General features: G+C 36.4%; 1 protein-coding gene across 3 annotated transcripts in view; it reads left to right on the top strand.

The window, feature by feature from the left end:
* The window catches only part of LOC150094916 (uncharacterized), a 61,071-nt gene that overhangs the window by 29,702 nt on the left and 10,330 nt on the right, over positions 1-21,039 (top strand). For 2 of the 3 annotated variants that reach the window (XM_090410982.1, XM_090410984.1), the window contains 5 exons: positions 1,834-1,927; positions 2,045-2,164; positions 3,390-3,446; positions 10,652-10,768; positions 14,748-15,744. In XM_090410982.1, coding sequence (XP_090267108.1) covers positions 1,834-1,927; positions 2,045-2,164; positions 3,390-3,446; positions 10,652-10,768; positions 14,748-15,744 — 1,385 coding nt within the window. The remainder of the gene's footprint in view (positions 1-1,833; positions 1,928-2,044; positions 2,165-3,389; positions 3,447-10,651; positions 10,769-14,747; positions 15,745-21,039) is intronic. The other variant, XM_090410983.1, reaches the window with a different exon arrangement.

Genomic DNA, 21,039 nt, shown 5'->3' with positions numbered 1-21,039 from the left:
CTATTGGTTCCAACCAATAGCGAGTTAAATTCCTGGTCTGCTTTCGCAATGAACTGCGAACATTGCAACGACGCGCTGAAAACTCATTTGGAAGAATGCCCAAGGTTGTAAATTTCGTTACTGAATGTTTCGCAAGTCGTTCAATAACCCATAAATTTAATTTATTCTTATAAGCATTGTGTGACAGATCATTTGTTTTCGGAGTGTTTAATATCGCCATGTAATAAGTTTTGCATGGAGATGATTGCGTTCTTCCCCTTGAAAGTTGACACAATATACTCGCCTCATACCTTTTAGCTACCTCGGTATTCATTCGAAAACTAAGCAACGAATTTGAAAAATGTTTTTTTTTTTTTTTATTCTGGGCGTTTTTAATGCATTAAACTAGTACGTAAACGTAGCATAGCACATAGGTAGATCAATAGCTATTGAAAATATGGATTAGAAAAAAAAAGCTGAGTTCGAATTCCGTGTAGAATACCAAAAGCTCTTCAACTGGAGCTAATGAGTTGGTGGCATGGTTTCTGGAAAACTCTTCTCAAGACAAGCCCACCTGAGAACGAACACACACACAGTTGATGGATCTAGTGATGTTGAAAAGTTAACCAGTTCTATCATAACAATAAATAGGTTTAGATTCGCGTTTGTTACTTGGACGAGGTAGACCAGTTTGATTTACTCAATAGAGCTTAGCTTCAGAAAGGTTAAAGCCTGGTCTTATTTCAGTCATAATTTTAATAAATCCGAATCCATTCAATGTTTGTTCATAGCAAAAACATTATGATGGGGTCTTTCTTTTTGTTCACTGTGCATTCCTCAGAAATGCACTCAGCTGAATTCTAAGGAATGCATTCTTAGTATTTATTGGTATGTATTAATGTTTATTCCATTATCCGTTCGACTAACTTGGGGGAGGGGAAATAAAATACTTTCTTCTGAAAGGAAAAAAATTTGCTTGTGCCCAAAATCGGCCGACACGAATCGATTACAATAAAGATCTAGAAAAGTTTCTCTAACCGGAAACTTGAATCGAAGCAACATCTTTCTCCTGTTAGTAACTTCCACAACATAAAGTTGTAGAAGTTACTACTATGAGGCTAGGCAAGCACCAAAATTGATTTATTTAAATACAAATAATTTTTATTAAGGACTTCTTAGTAGTTCTCAAAATTATCATTTATCAGTTCCAATTTATAGTCTTATAGAAATACTATCCTTGATTTTTGCACTGCTAATAAGACAAAGATTAAGATGAATTTCCATTATTATCCGTTGCTTTAATGGCAGTTTTATGACATTTGATTTAATACATCGGTGAGCTCATACATACATACAAAATAGTTCTAAGGCGATGCATTTGTTATCTGATATATGCAACCGAGATACTAGTTTTATTTGTAATGGGTCTAAGTTTGCTTTCCTATTTTCAGAGTAACAGCAAAATATAGCTGCATGCTCTAATATTATCAACCTAATAATAGTGACTCAACTTGAAATTTTTAAAGTAAGTGTCATTTGTGTTTAAACACAACTTAACAGAGGTGATACACTTACCTCATAGCTTTACATGATATAATGTTATATTTTTCTGGAAAGAAATTCCATATTTTCATATGAAAAGCATGACAGAGGTTCCCAAACATAGAACACTGAATAACTGATAAGGAAAGGGGGGGGGGGATAAGAGATGACAAAGTTCTGTGTGTATGTTAACAAATAGTACCTTTTTGCTCCCCTGCCTTTTTAACTATTTGTATTAACTGATAGTTAACAGATACTGAAAATAACGAAAACTGAACTGTCAACTATCTTTTTATTCTTTGATTTGTGTAGTGGAAGTCAACAAGAAAAACTGAGGGACTTCTTCAAATATTTTGAAATGGAGGGTTTAGATCATTTGAAAGGCACAATACGGGTATGTAGACAGGTAAGTTATTGTATAAAATTAGGTGAGTTTTGTTTACTTATTTCTGCTGTATTAAAAGGATTCTAATTCGAAGTAATTTGATGTTAATGATATTGTCTTTTCTCCCATTTTCTTAAGGTCGTCTCAGAAAAATCAATGTTTAGCCTACCCAGTTGGCTGTGTAGTGATCGCCCCTTATGTCCGTTAATCATAAGGACTACTGGTCGACTAGAGGACGCTGAACAACAACTATATCGAGTAAGAATTTCCTTCCCTTATTGTCACATTATATGAATATATAGAACAGAAGAGCTAGTGTCTGTTCGTTAGTAATGTAGCAGCGAACAGAATTGGAAAATTATTTCCAGTTAATGAAGTTGCTATAAAATTACTCATTCTTAAGACTTACAGTACTTATTTCACTTTTTTTTTACTAATAACTTTAATTCAGAAGTGTCGAATTTTCAATGCTACAGAGTTTTTTTTTGGAATTTTGGTAAATTGATGCTATTCTTACAAAATATTTTTATTTGACTGCTGAAGTTTACACATACACACTAGATTTTAAAATTTTTCTAATTTTGTGAAAATCCTATTTCTTCTGAATACTTTTTCACGATAAATAGGATTCATGGAGCTATTTACAAAAGCACTCTTCACAAAAATCATTGTAAACGAAAACCTCCTTAACCCAGTTTGTATCGCAACGTCTTGGGTTTGAATCCCGTCTAGAACTCGGAAAGCCTTTCATCTGAATGTGAGTTATCCGGTCTTGTGCAAGGGGGGGGGGGGACGGCGGTTTTCTTCCAGCATAACAGTTGGAGAATATTCATATTTTGTTTAAATTCTTCTAAACGCAAAATAAATTTTCCTCATTTGCGCAGGGTACACGTGAATTATTGTTGATGATATTGGTATTCAGCCTGTTTTCTAATGCACTCTCCCAGAACTGAAGAGTGGATACGCTAACCACTCGGCCAACCAGGCCGGCTATGGATTATTGTTATTAATTATTATGTGCATCTCCATGGAGTCAGACTCATCACAGGAGGATACCTCTACCAACCCATTTAAGCATGCTCTACTCGCCAAGCAATCTTTCGGGGGTGGAATCCCATAATGAAAAACCTCTTCAATGCTCCAGTTTTAGAACAGACTCGATCTGAAATGAGCATTGCAATTTCTTATTGAATATCCAAAAGTGTTGTATATTTATTCACTTTATTGGAGGTTTTAACAAGAAAATGATATATATATATTTTTCTAAGTCACATGACAATCTTTTTTTAAGCAACGATTTAGAAAACAATGCGTGCTTTGTCACTTAATAATTACGTTAAATTCTATTCGGAATGAATAATAAATTTACGTGTCATTAATAAAGATATAAAGTTAGAATGCATATGTGATGATTAAAATATATTTTTAAAAACTTGAAGCTTCTTAACTTTTTAAATTTCATCATTATTTATTGATATTATAGGCATGTTCATGCAGCACGAGGATTGGTGGAGACGTTTTGCAGGATGGAAAAGATCAGGTGAGTCTCTTTCCTGTGACGCTTATTAGTCTGTTGCCATGAGATACAATCGCCTAGCTCTTTGAGACATTTATTATCACTTTGTTATGGAGATAATTTTGGTTTTGAACTTTTACATATAGTTGTCACGCGTGTGTATGGGTGAGTGGGTAGGTCGCTAAAGTAAAACAAGAGGCAACAGTTATACATCAATGATGTATTTGCATCTTTAAAAAAATCCTAAAGAATTATGAAGGTGTAATGGGACTCGACATTATTATTGTACAAATCTCCTGGAGTCAGACTCATTAATGAAAAATTTTATATGAAATATAATATTACTAGAAAGCTGGATTGGTTGGTTTATAGTTTATTTGGCACAAAAACTACAAAGGTCATACTGTGCCATACTAAAGGTTACAACATTAGCATTTACAGAAAATTGTTACACTAGATTCTTGTACGTCTGTACAAGAATCTAGTTTCACAAAGCAGCATCTCTAGGTAAACAGAACTGCTGCAGAGGGCACAGCAACACACAAGGTCAGAGGTTATTACAGCAGTGCAAAAATACTTAACAATATAAGTTAATACATAATATATGAAACACTAAGCCAAGGAATGCAGTATCTACGTATATGTAAAATTATAATAGATGCCTTTATAGCAGTACAAAAATAGGCAAAAGGGGGTTATTATAGAATATGCATGGATGAAAATTAAATTTAGCAATGCAAGGACATATAAACAGAATTACTAGGAAGTACACAAATAGGTAAGATGTCCTACAGCATTACATGATTATTCGAAAAATAAAGTGGTAAATAAGATGCATACACAAAATGTATGTTAAGTGATGCAGTATCTACATATAAACAAAATTACTGCAGAGGTTTCAGCAGTACATAAATAGATAACTATAGGTTAACATATGTATATACAAAACAAGTCAAGGAAAGCAGTGTCTACATCTAGTAAGATTATAACAAACATTATTATACTAATTCTTAAAGAGTCAGAAAGGAATTATTATACAGCATTGATGCATAAAATTTAAGTTTAGCATTATGGTATTTACATATTAACAAAATTACAGCAGGGTGATACAAATATACAAGATCAAGGCCTATGGTAATACATAATTGGTCAGATTTAACCTAATGAATAATATATATGTATAAAAGGTAAGTTAAGCAAAAAAAAAAAAGTATTTACATATAAACAAATTTATGGTCAAATGTGTTTGTACAAATTAATTCTTTCTAAAAAATTAAAAACATCATGCAATTTGCCTGAGTCTGCTAGCATTTCCCTGAATGTATATGGCTTGGTTAGATAGGTGAAAATTTCATTCCTCTCTCGTGTAAATTTTTGACAATCTACCAGAATATGATGAATAGTGAGATGCCTGTTGCATTTTTCACATATGGGAGTGTCATCAGCTCTCAGTAAACGAGAATGCGTAAGGTGACTGTGACCTATGTGGAGCCTTGCAAGGACAACCTCCTCCTTTCTCTTTGTACGTTGACTAGAATGCCAGTGTTTAATTTCAGGTTTAATGTCATATAATTTGTTTGTTGATGTTTCTTGCCATGTTAACTCCCACTGAGAAATTAGCTTTGATCTTATAAGTTGTCTGTAGTCTGTATATGGAACTGTCAAATAGTATGTGGAGAAGGTATGGGCTGATTTAGCAGCTGCATCTGCAGCCTCATTTCCTTTGATTCCGATGTGGCTGGGAATCCATCAGAACTGAACATCGAAATTAAGGATTTTCATTTTGTGAAGCAGGTGTAGCACTTCATAAAGTACTGGATGAGGATTATACATAGGAGAGGAGATAGCCTGTAAAAGAGCTCAATGAGTCTGTCTAAATTATACACTTTTGGTAGCAGTTTTCTTTTATATGCACAAGTGCAAGCTGAATGGCATGTAACTCTGCTGCATAGTTACTGCAGTCAGGTGGGATCTGATTTGAGATAATGTCAGGAAACACAGCAGCACAGCCAACAGAGGTGTTAGTTCTTGAACCATCAGTATAGATGGCTAAGAAATCAGCGTGTGCTGCTCTGTGTGCATTAAACAATTTCAGGTAAATGGATGATGAGGTATAAGATTTTTGTAGCTGACAAAGTGAGAGGTTGCAGGACGGTGTGCAAACCTGCCATGGAGGAATGCTGTTATGTTTAGTGTAGTTAATGTTGTCAACATTTATACTAAGAGCTTGCACAGTTTCTTTAATACGCATGCCAAAAGCATGTATAGCAGTTTGATGTGTGTGATATTGAGCTTCCCAATGCAGAGAGAAGATACTATTCCATGGGTGATCTGGGAAAGATTTTATTTTTAGGGCGTAATTAAGAGACAACTGTTTCCGTCGAAGTGATAGAACCGATTCATTTGCTTCTACATAGAGACTTGGAGTGGGTGAGGTGCGAAAGGCACCAGTAGCTATCCGTATACCTTGATGGATGGAATCCAACCATCGTAGGTTACTCTGTCTTGCCGAACCATATACTTGGGACCCAAAATCCAGCGTTGAACGTATAAGTGCACGATAAAGATCGAGCAATGAAGCTCGATCAGCTCCCCACCCAGTAGAGGATAGAGTGCGAAGGAGGTTCAAAGTTCTTTTGCACTTTTCTCTTAGTTGATGAATGTGTGCTAGAAATGTGAGTTTTCTGTGAAAAATGAATCCCAAGAACTTGGTTTCTGTAGTTACTGGAATAACAGTAGGTCCCATTCTTAGTCCAGGATCTGGGTGATGAGTGCATTTTCGATAGAAGTGTACACAGACACTTTTTCTGTAGAAAACTTAAACCCATTATTAACAGCCCACAGAGAGACATGATCAATTGTTTGCTGAAGTTGTCTTTCAATTACCCTCATATTCACATGAGGGTAATTGAAACTGTAGACAATGCTCTACATTCCTCCCAATATAGAGCATTGTCTACAGTGGGAGGAAGCTGTTCAATGATTGAATTGATTTTAATAGCAAAAAGGGTTACACTTAAGACAGAGCCTTGGGGAACACCTTGTTCTTGAAGATATGGTCGAGATAGCGTGCTTCCCACTCTGACTTGGCAAGTTCGCCTGGACAGAAAGTTTTTAATAAATATAGGGAGGTGTTTTTCGAGACCTAGGTTACAGAGGTCTTTTAATATGCCATATCTCCAGGTTGTGTCATAAGCTTTTTCCATGTCAATGTCAAAAACAAAACAGAGACAAGATGTTCTCGCTTCAGAAATGTATCTCTTATACAAGTTTCTAACCGAACTAAATGGTCTAAAGTTGATCGATGTCTACGGAAACCACATTGTGTATTGGAAAGAAGACTGTTGTTTTCTAAATACCAGAGTAGTCTGGCATTAACCATTTTCTCCAGTATCTTACAAAGACAGCTGGTCAGAGTAATGGGTCGATAATTATTTGCTTGTGTTGGATCTTTTCCTGGTTTTGGGATAGTAATGACAATTGACTTATGCCAAGAATTTGGAAACTCTTTCTGTGCAATTATTCTATTGTACAAAAAGAGAAGAAGATCCATAGAAGATGGTAGATGTTTTATCATTTCATAATGGATGTTATCAGGTCCTACTGCACTAGGGTGAGATTGTAGGGGAGCGCTTTTCAGTTCCTCCTTGACAAATGGCTGATTATATGGCTGAAGAATGTTGGTAGAAAAATTAAGTCTTTTGTTTCGCTTGCTGCTCTTTCAGTATTAAAAATTCTGGAGAATATGAAGCTGTTGCTGAGATTTTAGCAAAAGTTTATCCCAAAGTATCTGCAATAGCTTTGGGATCAGCAAGAACACTTCCATTGTAGTACAAGGTGTACAAACAATGTGTACTATATCTGCCTTTCATTTTCCGGATTTTATCCCATACAATTTTTGGACTAGTTATTTGATTAATTTATGTAGTAAATTGGATCCATGATTGTTTTTGACTATGTCGTCTTACAAAACATGCTTTGGCTCGAGCACGCTTGAAAGTTATTAAATTTGATGTGGTTGGGGTATCTACGAAATATGCTCGAAGCTCTGTGTTGATCTTTTTTGGCTGCCTGACATTCTGAGTTCCACCAAGGCTTTGGATAGACTGGAAATTGAGATAATGTTTTTGGGATGGAGGTTGTTGCTGCCTGGACAATCCATTCTGTTATATATTTTACAGCTATATTCGGAAAGTGATCACATATATGTTCTCTTCAACATCCCACATGAGCAGTGGAAGAATGGAAGGGGAACAGATTGTAAGATCAATTGCGGAATATGAGCGGGTAGGCATATGGAAGAATGTATTGAGTTTATTTTTAGAAGGGAAAGGTTATTATCAAGAATTATTATTATAATCAAAATCTTTTCAATGATTCGACCTAGTCTATTAGTGTTGGCACCACCCCATAGAGTATTATGACCGTTAAAGTCACCCATCAAAAGTATGGGTTCAGGCAGTTGGGAGATAAGGTTATCAATTCAATCATTTAACTCAGCATTTGGTGAATAAATTGAACATACTGTAATAATGAATCCCACAGAGAAGCGAATCGCTACCGCTTCCTGAGAAGTGTTAATTTGGACCTGATGGAAAGGAGGATAACTGCCCACAAGGATAGGCACTCCTTCATGAGCAGGACCATCTCCATTTCTATCCTTACGCACAACAGTGAAATTCCTAAAGATACGGTCCTCGTTGGGTCTTAAGTAAGTTTTCTGTAGACAGAAACAGAAAGGTTTGTTTCTGCAACAACATCTTGATATTGTCAATATTCTGGCGTATCCCACGACAGTTCCATTGTAAAAAGTTTCCTATTGTTTTGATTTTATTGACTTGTCTCGTTTTCGAGAGGTTGAGGGCTTACCTTTGTCAGATTTATATTTTCCCACTGTTTTAGGGAAGTATGGATGGCCAGTGCCCATCTCTTTCTCTGGTATAGTGTTCAAAACATCAAATGTGTTAGGGTCAGTTGGTATGCTTAATTTGCTTTCAGTGGGTATCGCGGTATCCATTTTTTCTGTGCGAGTGTCTGGTGGTTTATCTTTGAGTGAAGTCTCCACCATAGTTTTTTGACAGATGAATTTTCATTGGATGGGACCATTTTTGAAGTTGTCTCTGGAGTAAGGCCATAGGTCTTGTGATTAATGCGCTCAACAGAGAAGCACTTGCGATCATAAAGTTCAGATATGGTGGAATAGACACATGTTTGAGTTGCTGTTGGCACTTTTTTAATTGTTACTTTTTCAGCATAAGAGGATCGTAGAACAGGTGTAATGGTGGCTAGCTTTCTTTTTGCATCCTAATATGTTATGTTTTGTTCTGTTTTTATTTTTTGTATCTCTTTTTCATCTTTCCATTTCTGACATGCACGAGAGTATGTTGGATGATCTCCCTGACAGTTGACACATTTAGCTTTTTTTTTTTCACAGCAAGATTTATTTTCATGTTCTTTACTACTACATCGAGCACAGGTAGTAGAACTACGACAGGCAGTTTGGGCATGTCCCCATATCTATTGACATTTAAAGCATCTCAGCGGGTTAGGGATGTACATTCTTACAGAATAGCTGAGATACCCTGCTTTTACAGATGTCGGAGGCCTAGGTGTATCAAACGTAAGGATGATGTTCTTGGTTGAGACCAGGCGACCATCCCTGCGTATCAGGATGCTCCTCACACCCGTCACTCATTGATCTTTAAGCTCTGAAAATATCTCCTCATCAGGAACCTTAAGGAGACCCCATTCTGATATCACTCCTCTACTGGAATTGAGTGTTCTATGAGGTGTTACTGCAATTTGTATTCCACCCATTGTCGTTGCTCTCAGTAGTTTCTCGGAATGTTGTTTGCACATTGTTTCCACGAGGATATCACCAGAACGCAATTTCTTGACAGTTTTGGGAGGTTCTGCCAGTCCTTCTAAACCTTTTTGGATAAAGAAGGGTGACATTTTCCCAATTGGTTTTTCACCTGTTGCATGAATGATTAAAAAGGTTGGTACATTTTTGTTAGTATCCGATATCTTTTGTTTCTTTCTTTCTTCTGTTTCCATATGATGTGTCTATATTATCAGTACTTGGTAGGGACTTTGTTAGGGTCCCTGAAACATTTGAGGATGAAGAATTCATATTTAAGGAATTTTTAATTCGGCGTCAGAGCTCCCCACCCACCACGGAGCCACACATGGACGTCAACTACCCGGCAAGCAAAGACTGTGCTCATGAGTGGAACACCAGGGCTACCCTGGACGCTATACCGGCACTGCATCATGTCTAGGATCCCGACCCCGGACCATGGAGTGAGAGACTTACTGCAACACAGTTTACCCTTGCAGGCAAGCCCACTACCCGATTGATCCTGGCTGGGCCATCCAAGACCACCCGTCTTGCCGAAGCAGGGGCCAAAGTAGTCTTGCACTACTTTGACCAGGAACCCTTTTCCGGATGTCCACGGGTCGCACCGCACGGCAAACACGGCGGAAGGGCGTTGGATCCCAGTGATGGTGGTCTGGGAAAAGGATAGTGAAAAAGACTCAGGAGAAGTAGAGCAAAGAATACGGGAAGAAAAGCAAAGAAAAAGAGGAAGAATGAAAATGGCTAGTACCATCACTGGGAGATTCCCTCCACCACAAACAGGTGCCCCACATGGAGGGGAGAATAATCTCCTCTTTCAAGTGATTGGCGAATTCTCAGCTTAATTGCCAGCAAAAGTTGGTCGATTGGTAGAGCCTCTGCTACTAATGGCTCATCAAAAAGTTAAGCAAGTTTGAGCGCGGTTAGTAGTTGTGAAAGGAAATCAATCGTTCGATGCTGTTGGCACACTCTCCCTCGATGAGTTTTTGGACTCGCTGGAGGTGTCATATTATAATAATAATAGAGGTTAATGTTCTTTGAACATACAAATAATAATAAAGTAATCTAATAATAATATTAGATTAATTAATTAATCCAATAATTTTGTTATAATAAAACTATCACATTATTAGATCATATCAAAGTAATGACATTCAAAACTATAAGTCTGTTTCAGTGTCTCTCTTTTGGATATCGTAAAATTTCTACCATGATATTTTCCTTCTCATAAATTATCCAACAAAATTATATCTACCGTAATTAAAAACTCATTTACAGACAGGGGGCCACAGTGCGATGCGCATAATAGGTCACTACTATCTAGTATAGATTCATCTTGCTGTCTGGACTTAAACTTCATTTTGTTTTGCAGGAATCTCGCAATTTCTGTCGTATGCCTGAATTGCTCTCTCTGTTATGTTTTTCTGAATCAATGGGAGATAATGAAGCCATAACTGTCGAAGGAGTTCTAGTCGACAGGTCCAAAGAAGTAAGGTCACTTTCAACTTATTTCCAGTATATTTTCTCTCTAATTTGTAAATAAAATTTAATAATGATAATGAGTCACCCAACTTTTATGTTATGTTGTTGCTTGCAATGCTATTATGTAGGGTAAAGTTCAAAGAAAATGCTGTCTCTTAGGTCTTTCGTAAAATACGTAATCATCCACAGTCTATCCTTTTGTACTTGTATTGCTCCGCTGTGAATAGGAAAACTGTAATGAGATTTTTGGTTTTCGAGATCTTTCAGATTTTGTTACAAAAAAATGATGAACGTCTCGGATCATTTCCATATTATTTATTTATTTTTGTTTAGATTCATTTGGAAGCTACTAGTATCGTTTCTTTTCTTCAAATAAAATTAAACTCGTAGTCTTTTCTTTGGAAATCAGTAAGTAGTCGGTTCCTCCTTTCATCTTCATGGCTGCGAGTAAGTCATTTCTGTGGCATATTAGACGGAAGGCGATAATCTACAAGCGCATTCAAAGAAATAATGTTTATTTGTATGTACTAGTGAGTTTTTGGGGGATAAGGGGGGTTGAAAAATGGTTGATGATGCTGAATCATGTGATAAAAACAATTTTCTTCCGATAGAAGAAAATCAATTTTGCCTACTTCGGAGATCAACTACTTTTCAAATCCGCCAAACACAGGCTTGAAATCGAACATGTACGATATGTCTTCTACAAACCTATCATCATATAAGTCACCGCCTAGCTACGCAGGCTTCTGTTTTCTTAATATTAGTATAATATCACAAAATCATTCAAATTTTCTTTTTCCCTAAATACCATATTGTGTAAGAACATAAATCTTCACCTCTGTTTAATGATAGCTATAGAACTTAAATAACTCAATCTCAATCCAGTTACAAACGCAACATGCGTTTGGAACTATTGTTTGCAAAAAATGCAAAAGGTATTTCTGTGTGATAGTAAATATTCCTACATATCTACCATTTTTAAATGTTTATCGTTTTGGTAATATATAATAAGTATTATTTTTCTGACAACTGTCCTGCGTTTATATTTTTATAATTAGATATTATAATTAACAATTATCGTTTTAAATTATATTCATCTGCTTTTACAGACAGAAATGTTCTTGCCCATTTTTTATCGTTATGTAAAAATATTCTAGCAAGCCCACGATGACTAATATCACTTTTGTATATTTTTATTGAATAGAAGGAACAGAGTGCGAACATAAATCTGGGCAGATATAATAGCCCACAAAGTAAAGGATTATTATGGAAGAGCGATATTTAAAAAAAATAAAAATAAAAACTTTTTTCTGTGACCGTTCATGAATAGACCAAAAAAGCATTTTTGTGATAAACCATTACGTTTATATAAATGATAAGTAAGAAACGAAGGCAGTATAGTACAACTGTAAACGAGTATCAATTGAATCTGTCGGACTTTACTGCTAGTTTTTTTAAACATTTTTATGGCAACCTACATAAGATATGTGATGTTAACCGCATACCTAATTCAATTGTGAAGTGAAAGACACGCGAAGTATAAATGTTAAAATTTCATTTAAATGCGAGTGCCATTTTAAAATTTCTGAGCACTGTACCTACCCTGGTTGTTAAATTAAACACGTGTTTATAAATATTCATGTACAGGCATTTAATATAATCTTCATTCTGCCTTATCACTATTGCCTAACTTTTTCTATAGTTATTGTATTCGACAACAAATTTTGTTTTGTATTTGATAAGGCGAATCGCTTAAGCAGAAATCTTAGTGAACAAGCGTTTCTCATGGGGTTCTGTTTAATTTAGGGTACAAATCAAAATCTGGAGACTCGTGTCAGGGCTGTATGGTGGGTGGGGGGGGAGATGAGAAAACTTGCCGTTTATACTTTTCAATAAGATTGAAAACTTTACAAAATATGTCGTCATGCAAAATGCGGGATATCCGACCTGGGTCAGATCCTTCCTTCATTGTGAAATTATTTCGTGAAACACCAGAAACAGGAAAACAAGAACTTGGAATTTTTTTTTTCTGAGCGTCTAGATTACAGTTGCCGTGTAATTGGCAACTGTAATCTATTACTTCGTCTCATTGGCCACGCATGCGCGGTGTGCGAACTTTTGAAATAATCCTCGTATATTTTGGAATTCTATTTTAATGGATGGAGGAGAGATGTTGGAATGGGATAACCTTCCCAAGCCACCTCTACAAGAGACCAGTAATTTGCTTTCAGTTGAAAAGCTCTTATATATATATTTTTTTTCACATCCAATACTTATATCCAGCTGTTTTACTTTTAAAGGCGAAGCGTAAATTAATAATATTGCTTTCTCTGGAATCTGCGACAAAAAATGTATTAATGAAAAGTGCATATCCACACTTTTCGAAACTCTTAAAATAAAGCGATAGTTCAAGATGAAGTTTATCAAAGATCGTAAGCGACGACTGCTAAGTTCCAGAGCTAATCATATATATTTACTAATGTAAACTACTACGAATAGCGATAGCAATATGGTAAAAAATGACTTGCTTCTTAGCGTTTTGTTATAACCAGTTTTGGTTATAGACGCTCCTGTGATTTTCCATTCCTTTTGAGTCTTGATTTATCACAGTCTACCTACAGATGCATTTATTTCTTATTTTTAGTCTTTCTTATTATTGTTATCTGTTAGTTTGGTCCATCTGTTATTTCGCAAGCTACCTGTATTATTCACTCGCTGTTATTTTCTCTGTTATCCTTTCTCATACATGAAATATTTTGGATCCGATATTTTCCCTTCTTTTTCTAACTTGTAATTTGCTGTTTAACTTAATATTCATTCCATTTCGTTCTTTCCTCCTTCATTTTAGTTATTATTGCTTTTCTATATAAAGACCTGGAATTATAAATTAACTGTAAATTTTTACACCGCTTGAGTAGGAACGTGACGCTCGTTGGGGTTAAAATTCGTCTCTAGAATGCAAAGAACCTTTACACGAATTTTTCAACTGAAGATGTGTTAGTCAGTCTCGTACTTAAATAACGGAGATTTTCCTCTTAAAAACTTCGTTTTTTTTTTTTTTTATTCCTCAAACAAGCAAAACTGACTAAATGAAATGACAGAATATATTCAGAAGCAGTATATAGATTAATTCCTTGTCCTATTAAATTAAGTTTTCAGAAGCCATGGACACTTCGCTTAACATGTTTTAAATTTGGCGTGGAAAAACCGAAGAAGTAAGATTTTACTGTGTTCTCTAGTCCTATGTCTCTGCATAATATGTTCTTTAATTTACTAAAGACAAATCATTCCATTTTAATTCTTCATTTGATTTCTTCGTACATTCCTCTCTCTCTCTCCCCCTGCTGTCATCGATTTTTTTTTATTTCCAAGTAATGAATTCTTCTTTTCTTTCTACATTTTATCTTAATGTTTTCTGTTGTTGTTTTTTTTCTGTTTTTCATTAATTTCGCTCTCACTATATTAAGTGTTAGTCCGACTTCCATTAAAACCGCACCTAATTCTGTTATTCCTCAGCTCTATCCTAGTTCTTGTTATAGTCATGACTTGGATATCAGCTAATCCTAGGTTTCTCTTTTATTTCGTTTACGTTGATTCGTTTTGTGTGTGTGTGTGTGTGTGTGTTCAGTGCAGTTTTCTTTTTTTGTTCTAATGTCGATGCGAAAAGTCGGAGTGAGATGATACCAACCACATCTTATATTCCTCTTTACATATTATTTTTTACTTTGTGCACAGAGATATATGCTGGCCTAGCATTATCACATATATATATTAGCTTTATATATTCTTCTAATCTCTGTTTGAAATGCTTTTCATATGCTTATTATTATTTATTTTTTTTGTTTTGTTTTACTTTTTCGACTGAATTACTTCTTTTTTACATTAGTAATTTCCGTTATTGAAATACATTCAATTGACCATTTTGCATCATTCCAAACATGAAGTTATAAGTAGTAATGTAATTCTTAATTCAAACTAACTTTTAGGAGCCTTGCAACAAAGCCGACTTTTGTCTAGTAGATGCCAAGGATTATTCGACCAAGCCTTCAAGACAATATGAAGATCGATTTCTTTTGAGGGAACTCAACAAAGCATACGTAGCATTCAGCCAACCACATTGCTCTCGCCGTCCATCTCCTGTGGGGGAAAGTTCAAGTTCCAGTACCTGTCCCGAACAGGCAATACCTGCCTTGGATGTATTACCTCCATTCCCAATTCGTAACTCAACACCACTTCTCGCATCCCTGAACTCATTTCCTGACTCCAAACATAGTGATAATAGTAGTAGCGTTTCATCAAAGAGTAGGGATAACACCGGAAGAGAGAGAACGCGTCGTAAACACCATGGACACTCTACTGGTTCTTCCGTAGATAAAGGTGTCAAAGAAATTCCTTTAATAACTACTAAAGCAGAACCCACTGTACTGCAGACGATGAACTTGACCTTGCTAAACGTTGTATCCAAATTAAAGGATGTCCCCTTTCCTGTGACTCCTCCTTCCCCAAAACTTCTGAGTCAGCCTTTCAAACCGACTTTGTCAGCATCAAGTAGTAACGAGCAGTTTGTGGATGCTATAGATAGTGCTAGGAGAAACTCGAGCTCTAGAAACAGCTTGGCTTCCCTGAGTCGAGCATCGAGTGGGTGGTCGTCTTTCCAAACAGCTAATCAAGTTTCTTTCGACCAGAAACTCCAGACGACGAACCAGATATCCTTCGACCATAAGCTTCCCATTAACCAAATATCCTTCGACCAGAAACCTCCTATCAATCAAGTATCCTTTGATCAGAAGACTCCAACTAATCAGGCATCTTTCGACCAGAAGACTCCTCCAATTACTCAGGTATCGTTCGACCAGAAACTTCCATCGCCAAGTCAGAATACTCAGGTGAACACATTTGAACGTGGAAAAGTAGTTAGAGTCGCTCCTCAAGCATCAGCAGAAGAAGAATATTTCACGGCAGACGAAAGCGATGATTCCACAGGTAAGAAAAGTGTGACTCTTAAGTAAAATGATCATAATAAGGTTGATTTGATGACACCTTAAAAATGAAATAAATGTAAAAACTAACTTTTTTTTAACTATTTACATGTAGATTTTCACAGAGTAATCTTATTAAATCCTGCAAGAGTTCGTATTAAGTAGTTTTTGTTAAATCACCATTTCCCTCACAGTTTCTCGTGTGTGTGTGAGAATTCGGTGTTGTACTTGTAAATATTTGGATCCAAATGAATAATCAATGTGCAAAAATGTTTTTTTTTAATATCTTTTTATAATCGAAAATATAATCCTCCGCACTGCTCAATTTCATAGTACAGTAACTGGACCATTGTTGGAGAGCTTGAAGCATTAGCAAAACCAATATTTTTACGTCTGCCTTAAAATTAAAATAAATTAAAATTTATTTTAATTTTAAATTTTAATTTTAAATGAATAAATTTCATTTATTTTAACTTGAAGTGTTGGAGAAAAAAATTCTTTATTTAAGAAACCAATTTATACTTAAAATGGCTTCACACGTGATGAATTTAATTGACTTAAAACTCTTAAACTAGTAACTTCCAAATAGTTCCGTAATAAAATTTGAGACCTTGCCTCTAAGATCGGAATAATTTGCAGATTCGAAGATTTTTTTAAAAATAAAATTGTATGTAATATCATATTTGAAAAGGCAGTTATTCATAGTGTTGATCAGTCGTCTAATTTTCTTTGGATTTGCAACCTTTTTTCCGATATCGGGATTTCCGGTTTCGAATTGTAACAGACCACTAGGCCTAATACGTAAAGGAAGAAGTTTCTATAGCATAGGTTTCAACATTTCTTGGATGGGAATGTTATGCAATTAATTTCTGTGTATACATTTTAATATTAACATTCCTGTATTAAATATGGAATTTCAGAATATGAGACGTACTTCTGGATTTTGACCATGACAGTAGACTGAATATCATGTACTGTATTTTTAGGTATCATGTTTTAGGTGAGAGGTGAATTTTATTTCCTAGTATGAAACCACCACCACCCCTTTTATTACAGGCCGGGCTGACTTGAAAAAGTTCGATGTTTAGTCTCAACGGCAGGGATTCCAGATGATAAAAAAAAAAAAAATAATAACAAAAAAAAAAAATCCACTGACAGTATTGATGTAGAATAGGTTTACAGCCTTTCGTGGGAATTACATCAAAATATCCTACGAATTATCTATAAACATTACCTGATTCCTTGTTCAGAAGTAAAAAAACTCTTGTTTTTTACTTCTGAACAAGAAGTAAAAAAAAAAAAATATATAATTGGTATAAAATTATCAAACAATATATAGTACTTGTTAGTCTGAGTACTGTTTTTTCTTTTTGAATATATCGTCTTAGTTTTATTTTATGTGTTTCCTTTATAGTTTCGCACTCTCATCAAAAGTTTGTGTTGTTTGTGTTATATCGTTCTCTTTGGCCAAGTGGTTAGTGTACTCGTTCTTCAACCAATAGGCTACTGTGGCTTCCAGTCCCAAGTTGAGAATGCATCTTGATGTTGAGAGATGAATGAATTGCATCGCCTGAACCACCTTCCCCCACTATTATAAGTGGCTTGTAAAGTTCCGTGTTTGGTCTCTAGAGTCGGATTTCCGGATTAGTTTAAAAATAAAGAAAAAAAAAAAACATTTACAAATATTAAATAGTCCTTAATCCAACCACGGTACTGATGTTGGATAGGAATCACAACCTTAATCAGCATAAAATAACCATTCTATCCGAAGTTCTACAGCGAGAAAAGAAGGTAGCCCAAAGAAGTTGATGTATTAGGAAAGTTGAACTAGAACAAAATGAATATTTAAGGAAAGGAAATAAAATAAATTTCAAGTGGTTTGGTTGGCACTGTGAGATAGGATAAACGAATCTGACAGAATGGAACATATGACTGAACTACAGTATAAACAAATATATATGTATATATATTTGTTTATACTGTAGTGTGCAACCCAAAGATCTCATATAACAATGCAAAGAATATCACAGATGGTGTAAAAATTCACCCAAAAACTGTCACAGACTATCGTAGGTTAACAACAGAACTAAATTCCAGAGGAATTCAGTACCATACTTTCTCACTCGGTTCGAAAAAAAATCTCAAGGTTGTGATTAGAGGCGTGCCTGAGGATGTCTCCACCGATGAAATCATCACAGACCTGCACTCGAGTGATTTACCACCAATCAAGGTCAGCAGGATGACCAGGAGGGACAAGACTCCAATGCCATTAGTGCTGATCGAGATCAGTCAAACCTATAAACACATATATGACTTGACAACCATCTGTGGATTGAAAATCTCGGTAGAACCGTTAAGGAAGAGAGCTTCTACTGGGCAATGCCATAGATGTCAAAAGTTTGGGCATGCCCAGAAAATGTGTAGGGCCGAATTTAAATGTTTGAAGTGTGGGGTTGGTCACCCAACCAACACCTGTTCTAAATCAAAATCTACCCCGGCTAAATGTGCCAATTGTGGCGGTCCTCACACATCCAACTACAGAGGATGTTTGTACAATCCACGTAACAGGAAATCTGAAGAGGGACCATTCTCTCCTTCCATCAGCTCGCCTACATCTGCGGCTACTTCACAGCCTCCTAAAGTACAGAATAAAAACTGAGAAGCCCATCTGTTGAAAACTGAGGTCCCTCAATAAACGACTCTAAGCTGGCAGTCCAGCACATATGCGGATGTAACCCGCCCTAAACAGACATCCCTAGAACAGTCAACATCACGCCCAAATTTGATAGCTATCATTACCGCGTCCCTGGCAAATATGCTATTAGATTTCAGCAGATCTAATCCTTCACAAAGTTCTACTAACAGATTTCTAAAAGATACTCAAGTCATCATTTCAGCGCTCACTAATGAACGGTAAAAAATTAAAACCAGAAGCCCTAGAGATAATAGCCTGGAATGCAAACGGCTTAAGAAATAAGATCCTAGAACTCCAAAATTTTGCCCACAGACATCGGCCAGATCTTCTACTAATAAATGAAACGCATCTAAGACCAGCAGACAATCCCAAAATCTATGGATATCAGTCGTATAGAACTGACAGATCAACCCACAGAGGTGGAGGCATGTGAATTTTCATCAAAAATTTTATCTCTCATCACTCCATAAACATTCCTACTACCTCCAATCTTGAGATCACTGGCATCGAGATTCTCACGAGCTCAGTAAGCAAATTAAAAATTTTTGCAGCATACCATCCACCACAAAAAGCACTACTACCTTCTGATTTGAACGCCATATTTGACACTGGAGAGCCTACCATTGTGGCAGGTGATTTAAATGCCAAGCATTCTACCTGGAATAGCCACTCCACTAACAAAAATGGACAGATACTACAGAAGTATGCTGATTTCAACAACCTTCACGTAATAGGCCCTGCTGATCCCACCCATCACAACACCTATGGTAGGGCCGATGTATTGGACATAGCCATACTGCAGCACATCAGACTCCAATACAATTTAATAACAATCAATGATTTATCATCAGATCATAATCCAATACGGTTAAAATTAGGAAATCTTGAAAAATTATCCCCACTCCCTCACTCATTTATTCCTTGGGAAAGGCTCTCCAAGATGCTCCCAAAATATATTGGACCTGTTCCCATCATTAAATCAAAAGAGGAAATTGACATAGCTGTCAAAAATCTAACAGAACAGATTACAGCAGCCTGTACAGCAGTTACTACCCCTGCAACCACCCACAAGTCCAACCACCTGCCTGAAGATACTATGAATCTGATTAGGGAAAAAAATAAGGCTAGAAACAGATACCATAACACTAGGGCGCCACAAGATAAACGAATCTTAAATAGGTTAAATTCTGCAGTGAGAGATGCACTCGCAGCTCATAGAACTCAACTCTGGGAAGAAAAACTGACCTCCATCTCCGCTGACAGCCACTCTGTATGGAATCTTATCCGAAAGATCAAGAACAAAAATAAACCTCTTCTCCCTCTGCAAACAGATTCAGGTCTCATCCACACCGATGCTGATAAAGCTGAGGCAATAGCGAATCATCTTGAAAATCAATGCAAACCCGCATACGGTCACCTTGACATTAGTCATATCTACAAGATACACCGTAATGTCAGATATTCACTCAAGTCTGCTCCCACACATTCTACTCAAATCACACCCACCTCACCTGCTGAAATATATGCTATTATTCAGAAATTCAAAAATAAAAAGGCTCCTGGACCCGACGGCATCTCCAACAAAGTTATAAAACTTCTACCTCGCAAAGCTATTGTTCATTTGGCAAACATAATCAACTCCATACTTCACTACAAGTATTTCCCTTCCTACTGGAAATTGGCGTACATTGTTCCAATTCATAAACCTGGAAATGATCCCACTCTGCCACAGAATTACAGACCAATCAGTCTCATCTCTAATCTCGGAAAAATAGCTGAGAAGGTAATTCTTACTAGGCTTCAAGATTCTGTACTCCGGTTAAACATCCTGCCTGAGGAGCAGTTTGGTTTCAGACAGTTGCATAGTACCACACAACAAATACACAGATTGGTGGAACATATCATCACAGGTTTTAACTGGCGCCAATGCACTGGGGCTGTTTTCCTAGACTTAGCCAGTGCATTTGACAAGGTTTGGCATTATGGTTTACTATACAAGCTTATATCATCCGGTATCCCAATCGGAATCATTCAACTCATCAAGACGTACCTCTGCGATAGGCGCAGGCAAGTGAGACTAAGTGGAGTAGTGTCCTCACAGAAACACATCTTGGCTGGAGTTCCACAAGGGTCCTTACTAGCACCAATCCTATTCTCCTTATACCTGCATGATATACCACACAACCCATTATCTTCAATTAAAGCTCTTTACGCTGATGACACAGCGATATTGGCCAGATCATTAAAGCCTCACTTAGCCATCAAGAAACTGCAAGAAAACCTACTGCAAATAGAGCAATATTTTGCCAAATGGCGTCTCCAGGTGAATCCTCAGAAGAGCGTAGCCGTCTTATTCTCTAGAAGATCAGTGCTTCCCAAAGAAGATATTCTCCTCTTTAACACAAAAATTCAGTGGAAAACAGAGATCAACTACCTTGGTGTAGTAATGGACAGTAAACTGACTTTCAATTCCCATATCAAGACTCTCTGTGCAAACACATCCAAAACATAGCCCAGCTCTATCCGCTAATAAACAGAAACAGCAAACTGAGCACCAGAATCAAACTTCTCATATGCAAACGTTCGTCTGTTCGTTTGTATATG

This window comes from Typopeltis vanoorti, chromosome 21 (assembly GCF_054136105.1).
Source record: "Typopeltis vanoorti isolate ZY-2024b chromosome 21, IOZ_Tvanoo_1.0, whole genome shotgun sequence".
Lineage (NCBI taxonomy): Eukaryota > Metazoa > Arthropoda > Arachnida > Uropygi > Thelyphonidae > Typopeltis > Typopeltis vanoorti.
This window is presented reverse-complemented; position numbering and strand designations above follow the sequence as displayed.